The sequence below is a fragment of the Rhopilema esculentum genome, chromosome 18 (assembly GCF_057945365.1).
Source record: "Rhopilema esculentum isolate cy_ngs chromosome 18, ASM5794536v1, whole genome shotgun sequence".
NCBI classification, from domain to species: Eukaryota; Metazoa; Cnidaria; class Scyphozoa; order Rhizostomeae; family Rhizostomatidae; genus Rhopilema; species Rhopilema esculentum.
In genome coordinates, this window is record NC_142832.1 from 1,708,006 (window position 1) to 1,731,938 (window position 23,933).

Sequence of the window (23,933 nt, forward strand, 5' to 3'; positions counted from 1 at the left end):
ATATTTCCTTTAACTTTGTAGCGAAAATTTTTGACGTGTTCATAAAGGAATCACTAAGTTGCTTTTGGAAAATGCTGCCTCTTTGAAAACTTTTTCGTCAAATTTCAAGGCTGACAGCTTTGAGAGGTTTGTGTTGTGAGCAATCTTTGTTGTATATGTTTGTAACCTTCTTGATTCTTTAATTCGAAGAAAAAAATGCTGTAGCGTCATAATGAGCTTTTTCTCAAGCAATGTTGGATATATTTTCTATTTCTTTGCTTGCTACGAATATGTAACTGAGTCAGCCTTAGTGGTCGGAGGTCACAGGCTGCAAATTCAAGAGTCTTGGGTTCTAATCCCTGTCGTGACCGAACCTTTAGGTCGAGGTGTGTTGCCAGCTCTCTGTATTCCCAAGCAGAAAAATGATGAAGTGTTTTCACGCCGAAAAGAAGGTCCAGGACACTGCTCGATAGAAATAGCTTTTCAGTTTCGTGAAAAATACATACGGGGGCAAGGTAGAAACACACATATACAAATTTGCAAAAGCTTTGTTCGAATCACATTTGTCTCAAGTTTCTCTTATCTTGAACCCAAACTGCTCAACAGTTTTGTTTTTGCTGTTATGTTTATCGTTGTGGTTTTTTAATTTTGTTATTTGTTTTTACATTTTCTCTGTGCTTAGTTGAAGCGCAAACAGTAAGTCTCTGTGCATGTATTTATTTAAGAATTGCAAATGTTGAGACATAACCAAGCTAAACAAGTATTTCACAGTCTACTTTTTCCAACTTTAAAGTATGTAATATGGCTCCGTATAAATTGCAGGGATATAATATTGTTTTATCCTCAACCATGTCTATTTAAGACCATTCTGGAAGTTTATTACATGCAAAGTTTACAAAAATTTACAGTTGCACCTATTTCTTTCCATGAGCCTATGCTCAGAACGTTATGCCAACATCTAAGATCTTTTTTAGACCCTTTGTTGTCTGAGATTCTATCAGTCATCAATGACAATCGTCATTCGACCGACCGAGTCGATGTCAACAGTCCTTCAGGAGTATAAAATTATATTTATTCTTGTTCAAATTTCGGTTTTTTAAGCATGTCAGGATGTTACGAATTTTCAAGTTTTGCCACCACTATTTTGTTATTGCTCCAGGCCATTTTTGACAATATTTGCCAAAGGCTGTCTCCTGTATACTTTGCTCTGTTTATCTAACGACTTTAATTGTTTGATTGTTGAAAACATTCATCCTTCAGCTTTCTTTGAAGATACATTTTTCTTTTTTGATCCTTTTTGATCTGATATAACGATAAATTGCGTTTTAAGCAGGATAATCCATTCTGCATCTCTCGTGGTTTTACCACAAAAGTTAGGACACCCATCTTTATGCAATCAAGACAGACAGTTCGATTCAGAAAACTACTGCTTATCGTTTCAAGCGATTTAGATGAATATAGAATTGAATTAATTCGATTATGATTAGAGGCAAAGACGCGATCACCAAATTATGATTGATTAAAGACGTTTCAGCAACTATGCTCTGATTCTGAGTTTGAATTATTGACACTAATAAACCCAATTATTAAATCATATTGTTAGTATTTTGCCCTCGTTAGTCTTACCCGCTAATGTTATTGTGATTTGATTCAGAATGGTTTTAAAATTATCCTTTGCATACAAATGTGATTCGAACAAAGCTTTTGCAAATTTTTATATGTTTGTTTCTACCTAGCCCCCGTATGTATTTTTCACGAAACTGAAAAGCTATGCCTATCGAGCAGTGTCCTGGTTGGCAAAATTGAGTGTTGGTTCTTCCAGTGTGATATTTCATAGTTTGCTTCTACGGACTTGGTAGGTAGGGCAGGCTGATAAAGAATGATGACGTAATTGGACCTAGTCTAATTGGTGCAGTAGATAGGATGGTAATAGGTTCTAGAAGAAATCAGATTAAAAGTAGCGAGCAATGTAACTTTCTAAATCTTGCATTGAAATGCCAACTCATCTGAAATGTAAGTAGCCTTCTGATTGATATGGATCTGAAGATTACAATGGTTTATTATGCTTTCACAATTGTATTTAATTGCTCTTTATTTGTTCAAATTCTGACCAATTTCAAGGTTCGTGTCCTTATAAAATTGTTCTTATAGATTTTTATCCAAACAACGGGAACCCCCTTTTTGCCTATTTTCTTGGTAACATTGTCTTTGAATATTTTGCTTTCCAGGGGTGCTTCGTCGGCATATTTTCAACCTTGCCGGCAAAGAAGGGTTGCCCACTCACTTTAACGGCAAATGGAATCTAAGCACCTCTTTTGGTAGAATATCTAGCGATGGTCATGTCCCAAGATAAGAGACAATTTTATTACGACACAGGTGCTAGCTCTATTGCTATCTCGGTCAATATCTGTCCGCATATATGTCCGCATATATAATCCGCATATATAAGTCCGGTTTCTTATAAGCGAGACATGCTTAGCAAACACACTGAGCAAACTATTCTGTTCGATTACCTTATCTTTTGAAGAGCAATTAAGCTCTAATGACTTAAAGCTCTCTTTTGGACGTCCCTTGTTTATTTAGAAATCAAACTGTAGCCTGATTGTACAGCCAACAGTTGTTCGGATTCCCATCCCCGGTTCGCGTTTCATTTTTGTGCGGTTCATCGCACGACTGCATACTGAATCCGGGCCAGCTTCGCTGAATTTTCTTGACTGGGACTTTTGAAAGCTTTTGAGCTGTTTTGATTACGCACATTTTATCCAAGAAAGGACCAGAATAAAACTCTGTAAATAACAGAAAAATAAATGAAAATTAATTAAAAAAGATGAGGAAAACCGAAAAAGTGAAGAATTGACATTTATATTGGCAGCATTAAAATAGATCAAACTTTGAAACTACGATAATTTTCATAAATCGCTGCTTTTTCTTATCGCTAGCAGTTGAAAAGATTTTGCTTGAACTTTTCACGAGCACGTGTCAAGTGAGCTACCAAATAGCAACGGTTACACCTGCGCCCAAGGTAACGATATTTTAAGAACATAATATTTTCAACTTTAAGGAATCAAAAATTCTTTCCAGAAAGAGCACGGGGATAAATTTTTCACTAAGATTTTTACGTTTATTTGCAAATGTTCAACCATTTTGCACTGTCACAAAAGCTGCATCTAATAAAATCGCCACATCGTGGTTGCATTTTGTACGTTCTGAATTCAGTTTTTTCAGCAGTTTAGAATTTTTAACAGGTGAAAATAGAGAGAGAGCACAACCAAAGCTTTAGGCCGATGTGATGTTTGATGTTTGCTCAGCCTTTAAGAATCAGTAATTTGGTGGGATGTTAGAAGGAGGTCAGATATAAATTTGCGTTGATTGAATCAGGGTTCAGGAGCTCCACAATTTAAAAAAAGTCAATTTTAGCGTAAAAGAAAAAGTGTCGCTAAACACCTGTCGTTTCAAAATCTTTTCTCCAGAATTCTTCGACAAACCCGACTAAATTCAAATAAAGGGCGATGGCCCCCTCAGAATATATTTCTTACCAGCCACGTAGCTGCAGGGGGCACGGGGGGGGGGCTGTGCTCCCCTAAATGAAAATTTTGACAACAACTTGCCCCCTATGGCTACAGTTTTTCCAAATGATATTTTGAAAATTTGGCATATTTATAATTCCATGGCCTTGAAAAAACCAAACTCCGTCAATTTGTGCTTTCACCAAGTTATTCTGGACTAGGTTTCTCGATCTATTTGCTAAGTCAAGCTGTTGCTCGCTGTAAAACTTAGACAATGACCGATTTCTTCGATCTAATTCCCATTTTCAATTTTATGGTGTCTTCTATGATAAAGACATAGCAACCAACGTAAAACTCAGACACGTCTAAGAGAATACTAGTCAAAGTTACTTACAGAATCATATACTACATTTATTTTCACTTCTGCCTAAAATTTCTTTTTAGCTCTGCAGAAAAGTGGGGGGGGGGAGGGTTTCGCCGGCCCTTTAAAGTATCGAAAACAGCAGGCTTAAAAAACCTTAATGTAAATGATTTAATAAGGCTAAAATTAAGAACCCCATACTGAAGTCAAATTCTACAACATCCCTCGTGAAGGTAATTCTGGTAAACTTTCATTTAATCAAAATGATATTGTGTCATATATGTCAAACTCAATTTTAATCAATCGCTATGGATAACGTTGCTTTCTTCAAGGGAATGCTCTCTCATCTTCACGTCGCCTTTCGATAGACGGCAACAGTGAAAATATCACAGTCGATTGCTAATTTCTTTTCTTAAATAAACGTCGTTTTTATTGCAATGCATGTTGCCACATGCTGCTAAATTATAACTTTTTGTTTAGCATTCTTCTATCAGTTTGAGGTCCCTATGCAACCACCTTCTTTTGCTTTCAACTTTTGGAAGACCGTTTGACGCCCGTTTTGTTCACAGTATCTTACCCGTGGCCATCGTTATTCGGGGCATCAGATTTCTATCACTTCATCTTAGAAGCATTTATCAGTGCACGCTTGCTTCGTTTATTGATCTCATCCAGGGCCCGCGCCACAAATTTGAAAGTGGGGGTGCCAAGGCTAAAAATATAGGGGGTCAAGGCTTCTTACCCCTTAAACTACAGCTTTAAAACTACTTGCTTCGCAAAAAAGTGGAGGGGGCATGGCCACCGCGGCCCCCCCCTCCCGGTGACGCGGGCCCTGTCATCCTACTGAAATCTTTTAATCCTTTTTCATTCAATTCCAATTTTTTGATTCTTTAAGTGCAGTAAGTGCGGGTGCGGATGCGGGGACTGAGAAGCAGGGGTGCAGTGCTATACCCTGGGTACCAGACTAAAGTGAGTAGTGCTAGCGAGTAGTAGCAGTGCTAGTGCTATGGGGGCTCAGGGGCTGAGACTCCCTTGTTAATGCCGAAAATTTGCAAATTTCTGCTTTTGGGCTCATTGCGAAAATTTTTGCACCACGCGAAAATACTAAATTTTGCAAAATACAAGTTGCGAGTTAAAACTTATTTAAGAAGCTTTATCCTAACCCTAGCCCTAACCCTTATCAACGACTGAAAACAAGCAATTCACATTTAGGGCAGCTCTGCTCATGCAAATAGCCTAGTCATGTTCCATTTAAGGTTTGTTAACTCATTGACACATTTTGGAAAATGGCCCAGAAACCAATCCACACCAAAGTCCTGAACGGCCTAATTGTGAGTTGCCCATCCCAGGTAAAGACGATAACAGTAAGCATCCCTGTTGTTGGTAAATATCCACAGTTCTGTGTGTACAGTGTTGTTTTAACCAGGGGCATCGTGGCGAATGAATTCTAGAGGGAATTCTAGAAAGAAAGATTTTCCGACAAAAATTCTTTGATTTTTTTTAAATAGAAGCATTTCATGTGAGTATAAAGGGGTGTGGGGCAGAAAAAATCATAACTTTTGCCTTAGCTGGAACGAAATTTAAAATGCACTTTATCTTGTCTTTGTTTCTTCATACTTACAGTGAACGCCCCTGACATCCATCTAATGCTTCAATTTCGTCAGAAATTGTATTATTTGAAGTAAAATTTAATGATAAAATCTTATTCTTAAATTGAATATCCACTGGGGGAAATCGATGGTTTTGATCGACTCCTTCCTTGTTTTACCTTGCGCAACATAACTGCATAAATTTTCAAATCTGGGAGACAATTTTCAAAAATCTTGTGATGGCACAAATTTGGCACTGTCCCGGTCTTCAATGTCAAATAAAGATAAAATTTATACCAATTTTGACCAATTTCCATAACCAAATTTGGCCCTTGAAGTTTCGGATTTTAACTGACAAAATCCGAACTGCAAATCACTCTATGGTAGGAATCGGTAAATCCTGAGAAATCATTTTGTTTTGTGGAAATCTAGTATTTTCTTTACCAAAGTGAATTGCCTCTTTAATTTACGGTAAGTACTTTAGTCTAAGTAATTTATGGTGCCAAGAGTGTGAGAATTACCCACAGCTCAAGTTGGAGAATTTCCGACAAAATAACGATATTCCCGAAAATCCATCAGATTTTGAGAGCAGAGGGGGTCAAAGGCTCGATCAAAATAAAGAATTTGCGCAAAATACAAAATGGCTTGTGATTTTTGTATTTTGCGAAAACTCGCCCAACAATAGACCAAACAAATATCAACTGCAACATACAATGCCTGCCAAAAGCTTGGAACACTGACGTCAATTTCCAAGGTCAAAATCAAACCTCCCCCTCTCCCCTACAGAACAATGTCGGTTTATTATCAAACGGGTTAGGATTTTAGGAAGCACATTCTTTTGCGCTTCTTTTATGATATTTCTCTAAATTATTAACATTGTTTCAGGGGGAAGGAGGCAGATGTAGTAGATTATGTTCTGTATGAAAGGAATGAAAGATATCGAATGCAGCGTAAATTGCTGGGTGTTCCAAGTACTTTTGGCAGGCATTTTATCTATTATCCTGAATATGGTAATAGCTATTTTCAGTAAAAATATATGACGTACTTTGAATACAAAGGAACAGTTTTGTGTACAAAATTTGATTAAGTAACATTCTGCATGTTGTCAGAGACCAATTTAATTGATTGGGATGCGCCATTTCATTTCACAAGACCACACAGTGCATATTGTTTTCAGGGCCTACGCCACGAATTTGAAAGTGGGGACGCCAAGACTAGCAAAAGTAGAGGGCCAAGTCTTTTTCCCCCTTTTACTGCAGCTTTAAAACTATTTACCTCGCAAAAAAATGGGGGACCATGGCCCCTTCCCCATGCCCCCCCCCCCGGTGGCGTGGGCCCTGGTTTTAGCAAGCAAATGGCATAATATCGGGTGGAATATTGTATGTATTGATTGGTTAAACATAATCATATACCGCGGGGTAATCAACTGATGCATTAAGAAGTATAGATCCAACATTAGATCCTTGTAGAACACTCTAAGTTTCTTTTTGAAAACAAAGGAAGCGTTTGTTTCTACCCATTCTCGCTCATTTCTAATATTCATAAAATATTATTGATGCCTACTGATTTTTATTTTTAACTGACAATGACGTTGTCAATAGGTTGCAGATTTTTAATGGATGCATTCTGCGATATGTCTTTTTCTTGATATTTGTCTTGAAAAAGTCAGCACCAATTCTGCACTTCCTGCTCATCTATAATGTCTGTTTTCAAGTAAGATAACTTGAAAATGGATATAAAAGGAAACTGTTTAATACAGAGCTGTTTGAAACGATAAATGGCTGAACTTGCTACCAGAGTCATTAATCCTTGTACGCATGTCAGGTATCTCAAATTACACGTCTGTGTTATGCTCACGTCGAAAAGAGAGGTTTCTCTCCAGTCTCGAACGGTATTTTCCTCAACAATATGTAAATAATTAATGAAATTTGAATTTTTTTCAATAGCAACCATCTCGACGTATTTCATGTTCGCATGCTTATCCAGGAAACGATCGGTGTTTTCGTTCGAGCGTAATCTCGACGAACACTTTTTTAGCATATGAAATGGATTAGAGTCGCCTGTCTGTGATTTTCCATTGTGAACACGTGGAAGCTAGTCCCGTTATTATATCGCGCTAGACACACAACGTTGAGACGAGGAGTTTAGCTTGTGTGAAGTATCACAATTTTGAGCAGCAAAACACTGGAAGAGGCACCGGGCAGCCATTGGGCTAGCACGGGCTATAGCCCTCCCACTTCTTGCAATAACATGTCAGAAAATGTTTTGAAAAGTTTACTCCAACGCAACTTTGGAAAGTTATTCTAACGGAATCTTAGTAATAGCAGTTCCTTTTCACTGGGAACCCTTTTTATTCATTTTCTAGGTGTTTTATCTTGCTTAATGATATGATGTATTTTATAACTTGGTTAGCTTGGTGTTTTATTATCCCCAAACTAATTTTGGCCTATTTTTACAATTATCTATATCTTCTCTGAAAAAGACGGCTTATAAAAAATCGATGAAAATAAGCAAGTATTTTCTAAAAAGGGTGTTTTTCTAACGTTCTAGAGGGCATGGCCTCAAATAATTTTCAGTCATGCCTTTCTCAGCCCCCCCCCCCCACTTTTAGACTGGTGCGCGGTGCCTGCACTGGAACGTCTGTCATGGTTATTGGAAACACCCGAATGAAACAGAAAAGTATTTAAAGGCTTCACTGACACAGGATTTAAAATCTTATTCCCTTAAACACAGACAAACGCTATTTGAGATTGGCCAGAGTTAAGCAAGAGGCCCAAAAATATCAAGTAAGCTATATTTCATGTCCTTCATTTCAGAAGCTCGGGAAAATGAAGTAGGGGCATGGGATGTTTTGCGGTACTTCTGTTATTGCCAACCCCCGAAACTTTGAAATCGGAAACAAAAAATAGAGAGGAAGTACAATTTTTTATTTGGAATTCGGAGTAGCAACTTGGAGCCGTCTTGTTCTATACACTGAAACTTTGTAATATTTAATAAATGTTTTAAAATTTTTTTTTCAAAAAGTATAATTTTATCTAGATTAATTCGCGAACCTTTAAAATTTACCCATAGCTAGAGATATTTTGCTATGGAAGGTTTGACAGCTTTACAAACTTGTAAAGGCTATCACATGTCAGCTACTAATGATCAGATGTCTGATTGGTCAAAATTGAATGAAGAACGGCCAATTACATAACGAGATGAGATGTGAACAGTTAGAATATTTATCTTTCTTTAAAGGACCTGGGCAACTAGCAGCCTTTGCGCGCTTGCATTTGTTTTGTTTTTCTAACTGTGTTCTTCTATGCAAGACAAAAATGGCGAGGAGAATTCGATGAGAAATTTCTGGTATCAATTTAGGGCTTCAGATCGCTTTGGACGGCTTCTATTTGAATTCGTTTTGCGCGCAGCTTGTGCTAACAGCTTTCCAACATTTTCATGGACCACGAAAATGGCCGCCTTTCCAGCTTACGCCCGCAAAGACTACTTATTGCCAACGCCCCTTTAACAAGACGATCTTCTAAGAACTTAGTATTTCTTCTGTTGATTTAGAAACAGTTTACAATTCATATTAGTTAGGCTAAACCAGCTGCCAATAAGTTGGCGGGGGTTGGTCGGTTGGGGGGTTGGTTGATTGGGAGGGGGGCTGGCTGGAATAGGATTTGTTAGGTTAGGGTGTTGGTTGGCTGGAGGTTTGGTTGGTTCGGGGGAGGACTAGTTTGAGGTTGTTGGTTATAGCGATGGTTTTGGAGAGGGATTAGTTAAGGGGGCGTGTGTTCGTTTAGTTACCGAATAAAGCATTTTATGGAAAAGCGGAATTAAGTATTCGAAAATTTTCTGGGGAGCGGGAGTTTACTTCGATGACCAAGAATTTTCTAATCGAATTAGCACAGATCTCGAGGGTTATCCTGGAAAAGCGGGGCGGAGGGTGCTCCGTGGTAGGACCTTATCTCCCAAACCAATTGGAGGTCCTGTCATGGTTTCAATTTGGTTTTCTCCAAATATTTTCAATGCGTTTCCTCCTTGGAATCTAATTTATGTCATAAACGAAAATTTGCTTATCCTTTCAAAAAAATCGTTTAAAAGGAAAGAGTTATCAAATCTGCAATCGAGCTAAATTTTATTGTTTATATGAATAATAGATGCAAGTTTATCATATATGAGTTGGAATATTCTTAGTGATCGCATTGTGGGAACAAATACAAAAGAATTCTTGGCGTATCCTTATCGTTATTGTCTAGTTTTATGTGCATTTCGGCACAACTTTAAGTCCAGATTACAAAACTTTCAATTCACACTTTACATTTCCAATAGTTAATCATGCTGCCTTAAAACGCGGGATGAAGAATGTGTAATGCGGTTGACCGGTTCATGTTTAATTAACCTTGGCATAGCTCAGTGTTTCCAATTTCTTGGCCAACTTTGCTGCAAAATGGTCGGCATTGGTCTGTGTAATGTTTAAACAACCTTAGTAGTGCGTTGTTAACATAAGCAGACCTTGTGTTTGGAAAAGTCACGTTATTCTATTCAGCGTTCTTAGAGCACGATTTGTCAAGACTTTGGGTTTTTTGTTGTAACTCGAGGTTACACGATGTAACGCAATATTAGACGCCTGGCTTTTCCTTTCCGGAACTTCAATTAAAACTTCTCATCAATCTTAATTTTTGGCTATCATTATTTCTTTTAAACTCAGTTTTTGGCAATTGTGACTCGAGCTTTCTTCTGATCCAACCCTGGCTGACCTAAAGAGAGACTGGGCGGAAATTATATTTTAACCTAGGATAGCATCATAAAGAGGCCCCCAGGAGAGAGCCACCCAGTTGCTGGGTGCGTGGGAATCAAGAATTAAGACCTTTTTTCGAGGTCCTTTGCTGTAATTCAAATCTTTTCCCTGTCACCTGTCCTGTTTAATTTTTTTAGCTCCTTGTATGATTTTTACAACCTTAGCTTTTGAGTACGAATTATCTTTTTCTTAATCTTTTAGAGCTCATAACAATACAGCGTTCGGAAATGTTTAAATACGGTATCAATTATTCATCGTTTTCTTGAGTGTTCAGAGCTTGTGTACTTTTTTTAAATGAGATCTCGGTTTTTTGGTTTTAAATATAGACATAATCATGTGCAGAACTATGTTTTATTATACCAGAATAATCCAATATAATATTTAGTGCCGAAGTTTTATGTGAAAACAGGACATCATTTTGACAAGAAAGAGAAATCTTAAATTTAAGTGTTTAGTTCTCTATCTTGAAATGCAGAGATTCAATAAAATTAAGCAATTGTTCAAGCATAAGGAGCAGGAAATAAAACCTTGATTTGAATAAATAAATGATCGATTGTGTTTTAAGAACGATACCACTTTTGAAGTTATATGGAGGCTTGAAAGAAGACAAATTTTCTTCGAATGCACATTGATTGTACATATGATTATCGGAATTGTTTTTTTGTTGAAGATATTTTCTGTGCAGTATATATTGTTAGCAGATATAGTGATGTACCTTACAAGAGTTGTTAGTGTTATGTAAACACCGTTTAGGGTGATAAGGAGAAATAATATGAGCATCGTCAAGTTTGAATCAAGTTTTTTTGCTTGATAGATAACCTCATTTGAAGAATGTCGATGGAGCGTAGAATGTCGTTTGGCCAAGATCGCCGCACTTGGAGAAAGAAGTTCAAGAACGATAGCAATGATAATAATGAGTCCAAATCAAAGGAAACTTCAAGAAACCAGTCCAGGGACCAGTCTATGGATTTAAAAGACGAAGAGATGCCTCTTGAGTCAGGTGACTCTAGCCGTCTACAAATTGCAGTTGGTGCCTTTCAGCGAAAATACCGCTCCATGTCTGTGTATGGTGAACATGTCATCGACATAGCGGAAAGATCCAAAAAGGCATTGTTTATTTTTCCTGAAAGAAATTCGATCAGGATGTTCTGTAAAAGGGTCGTGGAGAACAAGTATCCTTTTCTGCTTTTGATTTTGAATGTTTTCTTATTTTTTTATGTTAGTTTATGTTTCAGAATCAATCGCATGAAGAATTATCAGCCGCACTCAGGGTAAGCATTTGATGTTTAGTGCCTTTCTTAATGCCCCCTATAGATTTTCCCACCTGTCACGTGACTAACTTATCGCCGCCATGATGATCACAAGCTAGTCCTGGATATACAGTTACGGTGTAATCCAGAGTTTCAAATTAACTGTTGCCGGAAAATGTAACCTGAGAGTTATGACTTAATAGATACCTTCAAGCTCTGCAGATCCCATGAGCATTTATCATTATCTGTTTTTTACATTGTCATACATGTAAAGCATCTTTAGTCACTTGACATTGAGATTCTTTCAGGAAAGGCCAATAACTCCAATTGATACTTCACTGGTAGATATTCTTTTATAAACTTTCAATTTTTGAGAAAATCTTTATCCTTCTAAACCCAGAAGCAAAAATTTTTCAAAATGTTAGATTCTTTATGCTAAAACTTTAATGAATTCTTTTCCAAGACCGAAGCACTTTGATAACTAGCTAAACGACAGGCCCGTTGTTATAATGACGCTCGTTCACTCCTCGAAAACTTTTAATGAAAATATGTTTAAAAATTGTTATCAGGAAAAATGCAAAACGACAAAGACCAAACCAGCAAAATATTCGTTTATAATTTGATTGTTTATTTTATTTATATTTTTAACCTAACAAGATTATTTATCGTGATCTCAGACTGGTATTTGTTGTCTTTTTCTCTTGTCCAAACGGCAATTTCTCATTGATAATACTGTCGTAATGACAATGAGATCATCAACGTATAACAACACGTTACGCTCTTGTAATATGTGCCTTTTGTCACGTAATCGCCTACAAGCAGTAAATCATATCTCGACTTTTTCTTTGCAAATTAATCTTCTTTTGCCATTATCCCAAATTTTGTCCAACAATACGAACAGCAGACTAATAGTACTGTGCTCTTTTGAATCAGACGATTTTAAATCGCACTCAATCATTTTTCTTCCTATGTAAACATGACGCTCTATTTGTCATGTCTTTCCTGCGACATCCAATCACCTCAAATTAAAGGCCTACCGAAATACATGGACTGTAGATGTAAAGCTACTAATCCTATTGACTTTTAATTCAACAAGACGTCGTTACAGCCCATATTTTCCTGATCAAAATTAGAAGCAATACAGGACTATTGTTTCGCTTGATCAATGCACGATGACCTATGCCAATGAATCACTTATTCTTTCTTTGAGCTTTTTCCTTCTCCTTCTGTCATGGCAGAAATTGTTTGCAAATCCCAATCTCAGTCAATACTTTTTATCTTTTTTGGTTGATCCGCTGCGGGCTCTTGCTAAATCCTTTCTTATTTCAAGCAGTTTGAATGACAATAATGAAGTAAGCAAATAAATTGAGTACCAGAATAAAATGAAATAGTTTGCTTGTTATAAACACGACGTTTTGAGCGTGTACTCGTTTTGACTTGATGCTCTACGTCGAGTTTATAACAATCAAACTATTTTATTTCATTCTGGTACTCAATTTATTTGCTTGCTATACTATCGTTATTGTGGATGAAGTACCACACGCAACGTGCATATTTAGTTTGAATAACAGCCTGTTGTACAAGCTACAAAGAAGAGTACAGCAAGAAAATTTGTTTCTATTTATTGAAGAGAGATCTGTTTATTTTGTCAGGGATGTGCTATCACGTTAGGAAGTATAAAAAGAATATATGTGATAAATTTAAAAAATTTGGACTTGCATGTCATGAAGTTGATAAGCCGATTATGCAAGATTCTTTTCTAGGTTCCATTTTATTCAAGACCTTGTTTGCCTTGTTTGAAAATTGTATTTCAGGTCAAATGATTCCTGTAATAGTAAGCGAAAGTCCTTCAAATTTCGTTGATTCCTGTCAGATTAAAGCTATGAACTTTAGAAACTGTAGTCTTGTTTTAATAAATCGAAAACTCTGTTCCTGTAAATCCTTTAGTCTTTTTATTGGGATATACAATCCAGAAGACTGATGTTAAAACAAACTCCTAAACGAATATAAGATAGCATTAATGATCAATGCGACTTCCTTGTCTTTCCCCCGTTTAAAGGTGAAGTGTATGTATTTGATACCAGGTTATCAGCATTAAACTGGGGGTGAAGATCTTAACAATGCCTGTCAGGATTGCAAGACACCCTGTTTTGCCTCTTTGCTAGACGCTTTGGACCTTAAACTAACTTACTATTTTCTCTTTAATAGCACCTCTTTCAATATGTTTATGAATTTATTACTCCCTCTTGCTGCTATGGATTTTTTTATTCTTATTTATGATATCTTACAGCTGCTCAGTGATTCATCCTTAACTAAATGTAGAATTTTCGAGTATTTTATCCTGCTAACAATTGCTACCAACTGTGTGGTGCTGATGATTGCAAAGCCTCTACCGAATGATGACTTAACAAAGCTCAATGCACAGTTGGTAAGTCTTCCACGATTCACAGATAAGAACTTTTGAAAAGGGCAGGGGATAAGAAGGAGGGGCGAAAATGGGTGGAGGAAGGCGGAATGGGGTAGATGAAAGCGGCAGTGGAAAGTGGAAGGTGGAAGTGGGAGAGAGGATGACGACCGATACTTATAAACAAGCTTAAACCCCCATCGTAGCTACCCTTTACCAGCCTCCCTATCCGAGCTACTCTTTACCTGCCTCCCCGTCCTAGCTACCCTTTACCAGCCTCCCTATCCGAGCTACTCTTTACCTGCCTCCCCGTCCTAGCAACTCTTTACCAGCCTCCCTATCCGAGCTACTCTTTACCTGCCTCCGCGTCCTAGCAACTCTTTACCAGCCTCCCTGTCCGAGCTACTCTTTACCTGCCTCCCCGTACTAGCAGCTCTCTACTTGCCTCCCTGAAAAAGGCTTGTTTATGATCACTTTTTCATTAAGATCGACATTGTGCTTGAATTTCTGTCCTGCCTGCTAAGATTCTCCTTCGTGTTTACGTCACAGTGTCCCAGCTAAAAAGACCTTTGCCACCAAAGATCATTAAGCCTTGTTCTCATATTGCGTGGACTTTCGCCGACGCATTACGATATAAATAATAAGGTTTGAAGAGTCGAGGGAAAAATATGTGATGGTGACAAAAAAAACGTTTCCTCATCGGACAGGAGGTGAAGTCAGTTAAGGTGAAAGTGCGTCAAGAGGAGATAAACGAGGACACGTGTATCTAATTCTGTAACCTGCAGCAGCTGCTGACAACGAAAAGGAGAGAAGATCATGTTAATTGATGAGATAACGTAGTTTCCGTGTGCAGCAAACAGTAGTTGTTGTGATTTGAGAATCTAGCGACTTATTCACTGCGAAACTGAAAAAACTACGAACTCTACGTGACGCATGATAAAACAGCTCTATCTCAGCGATCGTTAGAACTTTCTAGAAGCTTCTACGCTATTCTTAGTCAGCTAACAATAGAACAGCAATCCATCTACACTAACTACGTGTGCTAGACTAGCTAGTACTTACGAAAGTCATTAGCTCATTTACATAATCAGCAATTTGCAAAACTGTTGAGTGCAAGTTCCCAACAGTAGTTTACAGTTGTCGTGATGTCACCGTTTATATACAAATCGCATTATGAGCAACATCCAACGGTATTGCTAAAGACAAAAGGGATAAATCTATCTAGCCTAGGATCAGAACTCTTGGTGATATCAGAACCAAAATATTATGATTGTCACTATCAATGTGGTAGTTATTGTTGCCAGTAATATTGCAAACATGATAATCACAAATCATCCATAGGATTATTTCAAATCGTCATATTGATAATCAAACCCACCTCAAGATGGATCTAATCCCGAAATCGTGATGAAGATCATTCCCATTGCTATCACGGCTACGCATACATCATAATCATCGTAATCATTAACGTAATCATCAGCGCAGAAATCGTAAATTTCATAATAATCGTAATAATCATCGTAATCATTAACGTAATCTTTATCACAGTAAATTTAAACATCATAATAATCGTAATCATTAAAGCAATAGCACGTAATCATCAACGAAATCATATCGTAATCATCATCGTAATAATCGCAAATTTCATGTCATAATTATAATCGTAATCATTAACGAAATAATCATCGTTATCATCATCGTAATAATCGCAAACATCATCAGCATTACCAATTACCATCAATCACTGTCAGCTTCTCCATGATCGACAGAATCGAAATCATCGTGACCATAATGATTATGATCATTTTAATCAACATATCAATTATCAAAATATTCTCGCAAAATCTTTATTGATTCAAAATCTTTTTATATTTTTAGGAAAATGCAGATGCTGTTTTTGTAGCAATTTTCACTTTAGAAGCGATTTTGAAAATAATTGCATACGGTTTCTTTTTCCATTCGGATTCGTATTTACGAAGTGGTTGGAATATTCTTGATTTTGTTGTAGTCGTTGTAGGGTGAGTTGAGCTTATAATTAAACTTGCTTCTCCGTCTACATTACCAATTAAAGATTACCTATTTGAAGACATCGCTGAAAAACAGAGGCATAGCATGCTTAAATTTTTTTCGCCTATTACGCCTGTGGTCACAAAGAACGAACCATTCAATTCGCCATTCTCCCTCTCGCATTAGTTTCGATCTGCAAATGGAGATTTATTTCGTCGGTTATATTCAAAAAATAAGCTCTTTAGTGTGTTTTTTTTGCTTTTCATGCTGCCTTCAAGTTCTGCATTATCAGACGTTTATTCATTTAAGGTTTCTATTATATTACTTGCTCTGAATGTTTTCAATGCTATACCCTTTCTTTATACTAATAATACATTCATCTAAATATGCATTTCATTTCATATCAACAATTTTTCTTATTTCTTTTACGTAAACCAGTTGTATTTATTTATTGATTATGATGAAATATTTTCATCAATTATGTTTCTCTTTTCTTTTGACAGTTTAGTTCAAGTTTCTAGTCTTAGCAATGATTCTGACACGAAACGAAATTCAGAGTCGATAAGAGCCCTGAGAGCCATTCGAGTTCTTCGTCCTTTAAAACTGGTATCTGGGATACCAAGTACGTATTCCAGTCTAATACTATTATTTTATTTGTAATTCCGTAGATACCTTACAAGACCTCGTAGAATGGGTTCAGCGCAGCTCCTTATTCTATAGATAATTATATTGTACTGGTTCTTTAGTCCTTTAGTCTTTCAGTCCTTTAGTCCTTTAGTTCTTTAGTCCTTCAGTTCTTTAGTTCTTTAGTCTTTCAGTCCTTCAGTTCTTTAGTTCTTCAGTCCTTTAGTCCTTTAGTTCTTCAGTTCTTTAGTTCTTTAGTCCTTCAGTTCTTTAGTCTTTCAGTCCTTCAGTTCTTTAGTTCTTCAATCCTTTAGTCCTTTAGTTCTTTAGTCCTTTAGTTCTTCAGTTCTTTAGTTCTTTAGTTCTTAAGTTCTTTAGTTCTTTAGTCCTTCAGTTCTTTAGTTCTTTAGTCTTTCAGTCCTTCAGTCCTTCAGTCTTTTAGTCTTTTAGTCCTTTGGTCTTTTAGATTTTAGATCTTTATTTCTTTAGTTCTTTAGTTTCGTTGGGTGTCTAGTTCTTTAGTCTTTTAGTCCTTCAGTTCTCTAGTCCTTCAGTTCTTCAGCCCTTTTGTCCTTCAGTTCTTTGGTTCTTTTTAGTTTCGTTTGGTTCTTAGTTACTTAGTTCTTCAGTTCTAAGTATATAATTAGTATATTTAATAAGAATATTTCAATAACTACTCTCTATCGAAATTCCACTTCCATTTTCTGTTGTTCCGAGAGATTTGCGGTCTGATTCCCTATCTCAGTAGAGAGAGGGCACCAGTTTTTATCAAAAATTAAGTCCAATACTATTACTCAGTTTCTTGGTTTTTTTATTGACTTTAGTGCTCAAAGTTTCTCAATGGTTTTTAAAATACCAGGTTCTAAAGAGCTACTTTTTAGAACGACTAAAACGCTGTATAAGTTATCACAAAACACTGCCCTTTGAAACGCATATTTCACTGGCAACGATAATGTCATAACATACGCAAGTGGCAACAAATTGAATTAGGCATGGTTGTTGGTGCTTCTCTGTACAGGTTACGGCATCTACGTAAATTTTTTAGTACTTAAAGACAACTATTTATTGATTGCTTTTAGCAATGTGTTTAGGTTATTTCGATTGTCACAGTTATGACTAACAGTAAAGCTTTGCTAACAGCTTTTTTCCCTTCACAGGCCTCCAGGTTGTGATGAAGTCGCTTATAAGGGCAATGGTGCCCCTTTTACAGATTTTGTTGCTGGTCCTTTTTGTTATTGTCATTTACGCCATCGTTGGTTTGGAGTTGCTTCGAGACAGCTTCAATTTCACTTGCTTTAGGAATACTTCTAGCGGATGTAAGCGAAAACTTTGAATACTTTTCTGTTGCATAGAAACACTGCGACCTTGAGATTTTTATACCCCCTCCCCCAGTAGTGGGACTGGGGTTAAGTTATTAAGAGGACCTTAATACGAACTTTAAGCCTCTTTCACAGCAACCTGCTTCAAATCTGGAAACCCTTTATTACAGAACCAGGACTCTGTCCTGGAGTCCTCAACCTTTTGATCATTTCGCCATTAAGTATCTTTATGTTTTTTACTGGCCTATTATACTTTCTCGTTAATCTTTTTTCTGCCTCTCGTACTTTCAGTTGTTTTGGCTCTGAATGCAGACGAAAGACCGCGTCCTTGTGATAAGAAAAATGGTTGGGGCAGAGCGTGTGGTTTTGGCGAAATCTGCCGCAAAGCATCTCCCAGCGAGTGGGAAGGGCCTAACGATGGTATAACAACATTTGACAACATGTTTTTGGCAATGTTGACTGTGTTCCAATGCATCACACTTGAAGGATGGTCAGATGTGCTGTATCTTGTGAGTGCTGCAATTGTGCTTGTATTTTGACGTAAACCATACATGATCAATTTTGTTCTTTACTTAGACTATAAAAGCAATAATGTTTCTTCCTAATTTTAAGCAACCTAAAGTTTATTATCGTAAAATAGGGAACAATTAAACAAGTATTGGGGAAAACAGTGTTAATTGTTTCCTCTTGCCCCCCCCCCCCCTTTATCGTCACATATTTCTAAAGACTTTTGAAGCCCAAAGTATTCTTTTGTGAGAAACTGCTCCTTTTTGGATTGTTTTTCAGTTTATCTTCGGCTCCAAAACATCTATTTTAAGAATTTTCGCAGATTCAAATTTTTACAATAAAAATTGTTTTACAGACCATCGATGCAAAGAATCAGAAATACTCGTTGATAACATGGGGTGCTTTCACGCTTCTTATTGTCATTGGCTCGTTCTTCATGTTGAATCTCGTTCTTGGAGTTCTTAGTGGGTGAGTATGTTACAAATAAAGTTTTTAAATGATGACCTCATAACGTTTTTTAGTTTGGCCCACATATCCTCAAAGGCTATTAAAAAATCTCTAAATGTGCTAAACCAGTTAAGATGTTTCAAATTTGATGAAATATTGCCACATGAGAACAGGCTCTTTCTCCTTGAAATCATGATAATGTTGTTTTTTGTTCTAATATCTTTGGCCTGGGACTGCAGCAGATTTAGCTTATTATGCACTTTGGAGGTGTTTCTTGGTGTTCGTTAAGTCGATCTGACCAAAGTAAAAACTCTGAAGATACGAATTCAACCAGCACAGCTCGCAGTCTATCACAGTGCACTCCAGTTAAATTTAGATCTACAAGAATTTGACTTCATCTTCGACTGAGTACCACGAGGAGATTTAACAGATTTCCGCCTGCCCTGGAAAGACATAAAGTCGTTGCATTACAATATGGCACCTTGCTTTGAATCTTCACAGAGTTTCGTCACAGTGTTTTGTGTCGAGCCTTGTGCTTTCTTATTGTATGTTGACTCGAATCTTGAGCTTTATTTGCGTTATCCCTTCTCGAATCTTGAGCCTTCTTCACTGTACCTTGACTCAACCTCGACATCTACTCGACCTTGACCTTGACTCTACCATGACCTTGACTCGACCTTGACCTTGACTCGATTTTGACCTTGACTCGACCTTGATCTTAACTCGACCTTGACCTTGACTCGATCTTGACCTTGACTCGACCTTGACTCGATCTTGACCTTGATTCGACCTTGACTCGACCTTGACTCGACCTTGACACGACCTTGACCTTGACCTTGACCTTGACCTTTACTCGACCTCGATTCGACTATGATTCGAACATTGAACTCTCCTCACAGTCCTTCACTAGAACTTTGAACTTTCTTACACGTACCTTGACTTGAACCTTCGCAAATTTCCCAAGGGTTCAATGGCTTGAGTGATCGACAAAAGTGACACTCAAATGCTGATTCTGACCCTTATGAATTTTATGCTTCTATTTGTGGTTTGGGCAATAAATAATACTAGCAAGTGTGTATTTTTTCAACAACAGAGAATTTGCGAAAGAAAGGGAACGCGTAGAGAAGCGAAAGTCGTTTATGAAACTACGGCGTCAGCGACAATTAGACCGCCAAGTTGATCAATACTTGGACTGGATAAACAAAGCAGGTAAAGTTGCAATCTTGTCTCTTGCTGCCTTTTTTTGTCCTGCAGGTTTAGCTCTTTGCAGGAGATATGCCTAATTTCTAACTGTGGGTTCAATAGTTTTTATCAATGTTCGTTTGTTTAATTCTCAAACCGGAGTGGTACCACAAATTTTGTCAAGAAGGGGTTGAATTACCCAACCGAAGGGAACAAAATAAGTTCCCTAATCCAGACTCATAGTATTGTGATTTTAATCTTTGTTTTCTAAAAATGATGGGCTATAGTTCCTTAGTCTCCCTATAAGAAAATTTTTCTTCTCAGCAAATAAAATTTACAAGACGAGACATATCAACTTACTAACTTCCTCCTACGAAGGCGGTTATTGTACCTACCGTAAATCCTCGAATTAATCCCGGGGGCTTATTTATTTTTGATTTTTTGGATGGGGGCTTATTCGAGGGGGGGGGCTTAAACGAGGGGGGGCTTATAGAATCATTGTTGACATTAAGAAGACATTATTAAAAGACCTCGTTTATTTTAGTAGAACTTTCTTTATGAGCATTTAATTAATTACTACCAAAAGTATGAATTTGTTGTGGTAATTCAATAAAACGCCAAGTTTGAGAACTTACGGTAGAAGTGGGGGCTTATTCGCAGGGGGGGAGGCTTTTTTGAGGGGGGGGCAATTCGAGGATTTACAGTATATGTATAACAATTAGCTTAGCTCCCTCTCTTCTCCCTCCCTTCCCCCTTCCCTTCTCCCCTTATTTCTTCTCCACCCTTCTCTCCTACTCTTCTCCCCCACCCTTCTCCCCCACTCTTTTCCCCCACCCTTCTCCCCCACTCTTTTCCCCCACCCTTCTCCCCCACCCTTCTCCCCCACCCTTCTCCCCTACCCTTCTCCCCCTCCTTTCTCCCCCACCCTTCTCCCCCACTGTTCTCCCCTACCCTCCTTCCCCTCCCTTCTCCCCCTTTCTTCTCCCCCTCCCTTCTCTCCCATTCTTCTCCCCCACTGTTCTCCTCTACCCTTCTCCCCCTCCCTTCTCCCCCTCCCTTCCTCCCGAATTTGTAAAACTTACAATTTTATGTATGCATGCAAGTCGTACAATTTCGGAGTACTTATGCGTTTTATCCTGAGAAATTCAAGTAATTTTACATCAAGTTTATCAAATTTGAAAATTTTTCTTTTCTCAATGGTAGAGGAGATTATACTTACTGATGAAGTATTCGAAGATAATAAAGGTAAGTAGATACTTATCATGAATGAAATTGAAGTTTAACAATATTTTCCTATTAATATACAAAATCTTTGACGTTAAACCTATTTTCTTTCATTCATGTCATTTCAGTTTTTAATAAACTGATTTATATACGGCAGTTCTCTATATGCACTAGTAGTAAGGTGCAATCAATATTTTTGTCTTTTATTTTTTTTTCAATTTTTATGTAATATTTTGCTGACCGCTAAATTTTGATACAAAAATTAGCCGAATTAAATAATTAATTATTTCTCTAATTTTGCTCTTGAAATTTCTTCTCCGTGAACGTATTTGGCAAATTGAGGTGTCCTCGTTTGTTCGAAATATTCTTAAATAATTTTAGAGAAAAGGAAAGCCCATTTTTCTATTTTGTGTTCAGAATCCTTGATGAAATCCTACCACTAAAGGGACCACGAATTGACTTTCTGGAAAAGTTAATTCGTGAAGGCATTTTAATACTAGAAAAGAATTAATCATTGAAAAAAACGCAATATAATTATTCAGACAAAGCTAAAATATAACATTTTTAAAAAAGCTAAAGCTTATTATTTTTAAAGATTAAAATGCAGTTTATTCACTTACAGTTCTGTAAAATCTCTCGCTTCCTTGACAGAGGACCCCCTGGGAACCCAATTAGCAACCGCTTCGCAGAATGCGATGACCCCCGGTTGCTCGACAAGGCAACTGTTACAGGAAGAAAAAGAAGAACTGAAGAATATGCAGAATTCGGTGATGAGTCAAAACATGATCACGACCCCCCGTAAAAAGTAAGTTGATGGCTTACATATATTGAGCCAGCCTGCTTAATAAAGGATGGAGCCACTGATCACTTTTGCTCTGATTAAGCCCCGTATGCCGGGGTGAAGTATTAGCCATAACTGATTTATGTGTGTTTGTTGTTGCTCATTCCTGTCGCGTTGCATTGTTCCTTATTCACTACTGCTTAATAAAGGATGGGGTTTTCGTAGATGAAAACTGCATTAAAACACTGTCGATTTGAACAGATTTCGCTTAACCAATGGACCAAAGTGTAAGAATTGCTCAGTATTTAGGGTCGCAGACTAGAGAGCCGAGAATTTGTGATTTGAGTCACAGACACTTGCAGGCGTCGAAAGAATAAGATTTTGTAACAATCCGATAGTAACATGTTGTATGACTGCTGGGCCCGAGCCCCGGACCTTTTACCCCTCTTAACCCCTCCTCTCGACGCTCCTGTAGAATATCAATCAATCTTGATGATAGAGTAACCAGGTAGCCATGCCTGTCGGTTTCATCCGCAAAAGTTAGAGATGTTTAACATGTTTTAGTCTAGCAATTATTAGTTTTAATCTTTATCTATTATTCAAGCTCATGCCATCTCTTTTGCAGAAAAAGCTGCTTTGTGATGATCAAGAAATGCGAGAAGCGATTCCGTCTGCTTATAAGAAAATTGAGCAAGAATCAAATTTTCAATTGGGCTGTTCTTGTACTGGTTTTTCTCAACACTGCTGTGATGTCATTGCAAGAGTACGGACAAGAGGAATGGCTAAGCCGGTTGCTTGGTATGTTTGTCTGCCAAGATGCCGAATGAAATTCAAAGTCTAACGTACATACGACCTTAAAAACATTGGGTATAGTGTGCACGTTTTGATTTAGGGGGGAGGAAAAACACTGATTTCCGTGATAAATGAATGCTGTAGCATCTTGGTATAGCAAGAAGCCTTGAGGGGGGAAGGGACGGCTGGCTGGCTGGCCCTCAGACGCTAAACCTTGAAGTGAACATACCCTCTGATTATTTCACGTATAAAGAAATTTGATCATTTCACGCATCATGTAGGATATGAGACCCAAAAAATGCTAATACAAATTTAGGAAAAGTTCGGTAAACACATTTTATTTATGAAAAAAACAAATACCCTTTTCCCAGCCCAAATTCAAAACTGCGTTGCTATGCTCGATTGTTAACAATAAAGCAACATTGGTCCAGAGGTACTGGAGGGCCTTTTAGTAAATTTCAATTTCTTTAATCGCCACATATAGCCAAATCCATGGACTATTTTGCTTATGTTGTTTTGAAGTAGAAGCTAGAAGTCAATTTTTCTGTCTTCTCCTTTATAGATTTATCCGAAAAAGTTTTCACTGCTTTATTTTTTGCCGAAATGCTATTGCGAGTTTATGGACTGGGACTCAAAGTTTATCTGCGTTCAGCTTTCAACAAATTTGACTTTACAGTACGTATTGCCTTTATATACTGTTCTTTATTTTGCATTGCGTCAATTTTTGCACCATTCATCAAATCTAATGAATTTAACTCATATTTGCGTATGTTTTACTGCAATCATCAATCAAAGCTTTTAGTCCCACGTTGGGCGCCAGGTTTTTATATCATGTGTTGCGAGAGCATAGAAGAACGCCTGTACTGAGTGCTGTTTATTTCATAAGTCTGATTATTGATATACAGCGAGTGATTTAACTCATGCGGCATACATCTTGCGATTCTAATTTTTTTGCCCCGCGTTGGGCGCAATTTTCTTATAGCATGTGAATCAATAGCTGAGAAACGCATGTCTTACATTTTGTTTATTCCATTAGTATAAACGTTTTCAGCATAGAGCCAGCAGTACAATACCCCTGTGTAACAAGTCTAGTGAAAACGTCCCAGATATCAATTTCTTTCGCAAAATCGAATGACCCCTGATATTTTCCCATTTCCCCGCGTCCCCTGCAAGCTAATTTT

General features: G+C 37.5%; 1 protein-coding gene across 7 annotated transcripts in view; it reads left to right on the forward strand.

Moving 5' to 3' along the window:
* The window catches only part of LOC135696748 (voltage-dependent L-type calcium channel subunit alpha-1D), a 70,691-nt gene that overhangs the window by 18,730 nt on the left and 28,028 nt on the right, over positions 1–23,933 (forward strand). For 5 of the 7 annotated variants that reach the window (XM_065216244.2, XM_065216242.2, XM_065216245.2 and 2 more), the window contains exons 2-13: positions 11,030–11,387; positions 13,788–13,893; positions 15,748–15,887; positions 16,380–16,498; positions 17,658–17,816; positions 18,111–18,328; positions 18,682–18,794; positions 19,867–19,982; positions 21,159–21,200; positions 21,831–21,984; positions 22,586–22,758; positions 23,315–23,427. In XM_065216244.2, the coding sequence (XP_065072316.2) occupies positions 11,047–11,387; positions 13,788–13,893; positions 15,748–15,887; positions 16,380–16,498; positions 17,658–17,816; positions 18,111–18,328; positions 18,682–18,794; positions 19,867–19,982; positions 21,159–21,200; positions 21,831–21,984; positions 22,586–22,758; positions 23,315–23,427 (1,794 nt within the window). In that variant the 5' untranslated portion in view covers positions 11,030–11,046. The other 2 variants (XM_089113598.1, XM_065216247.2) reach the window with 2 other exon arrangements.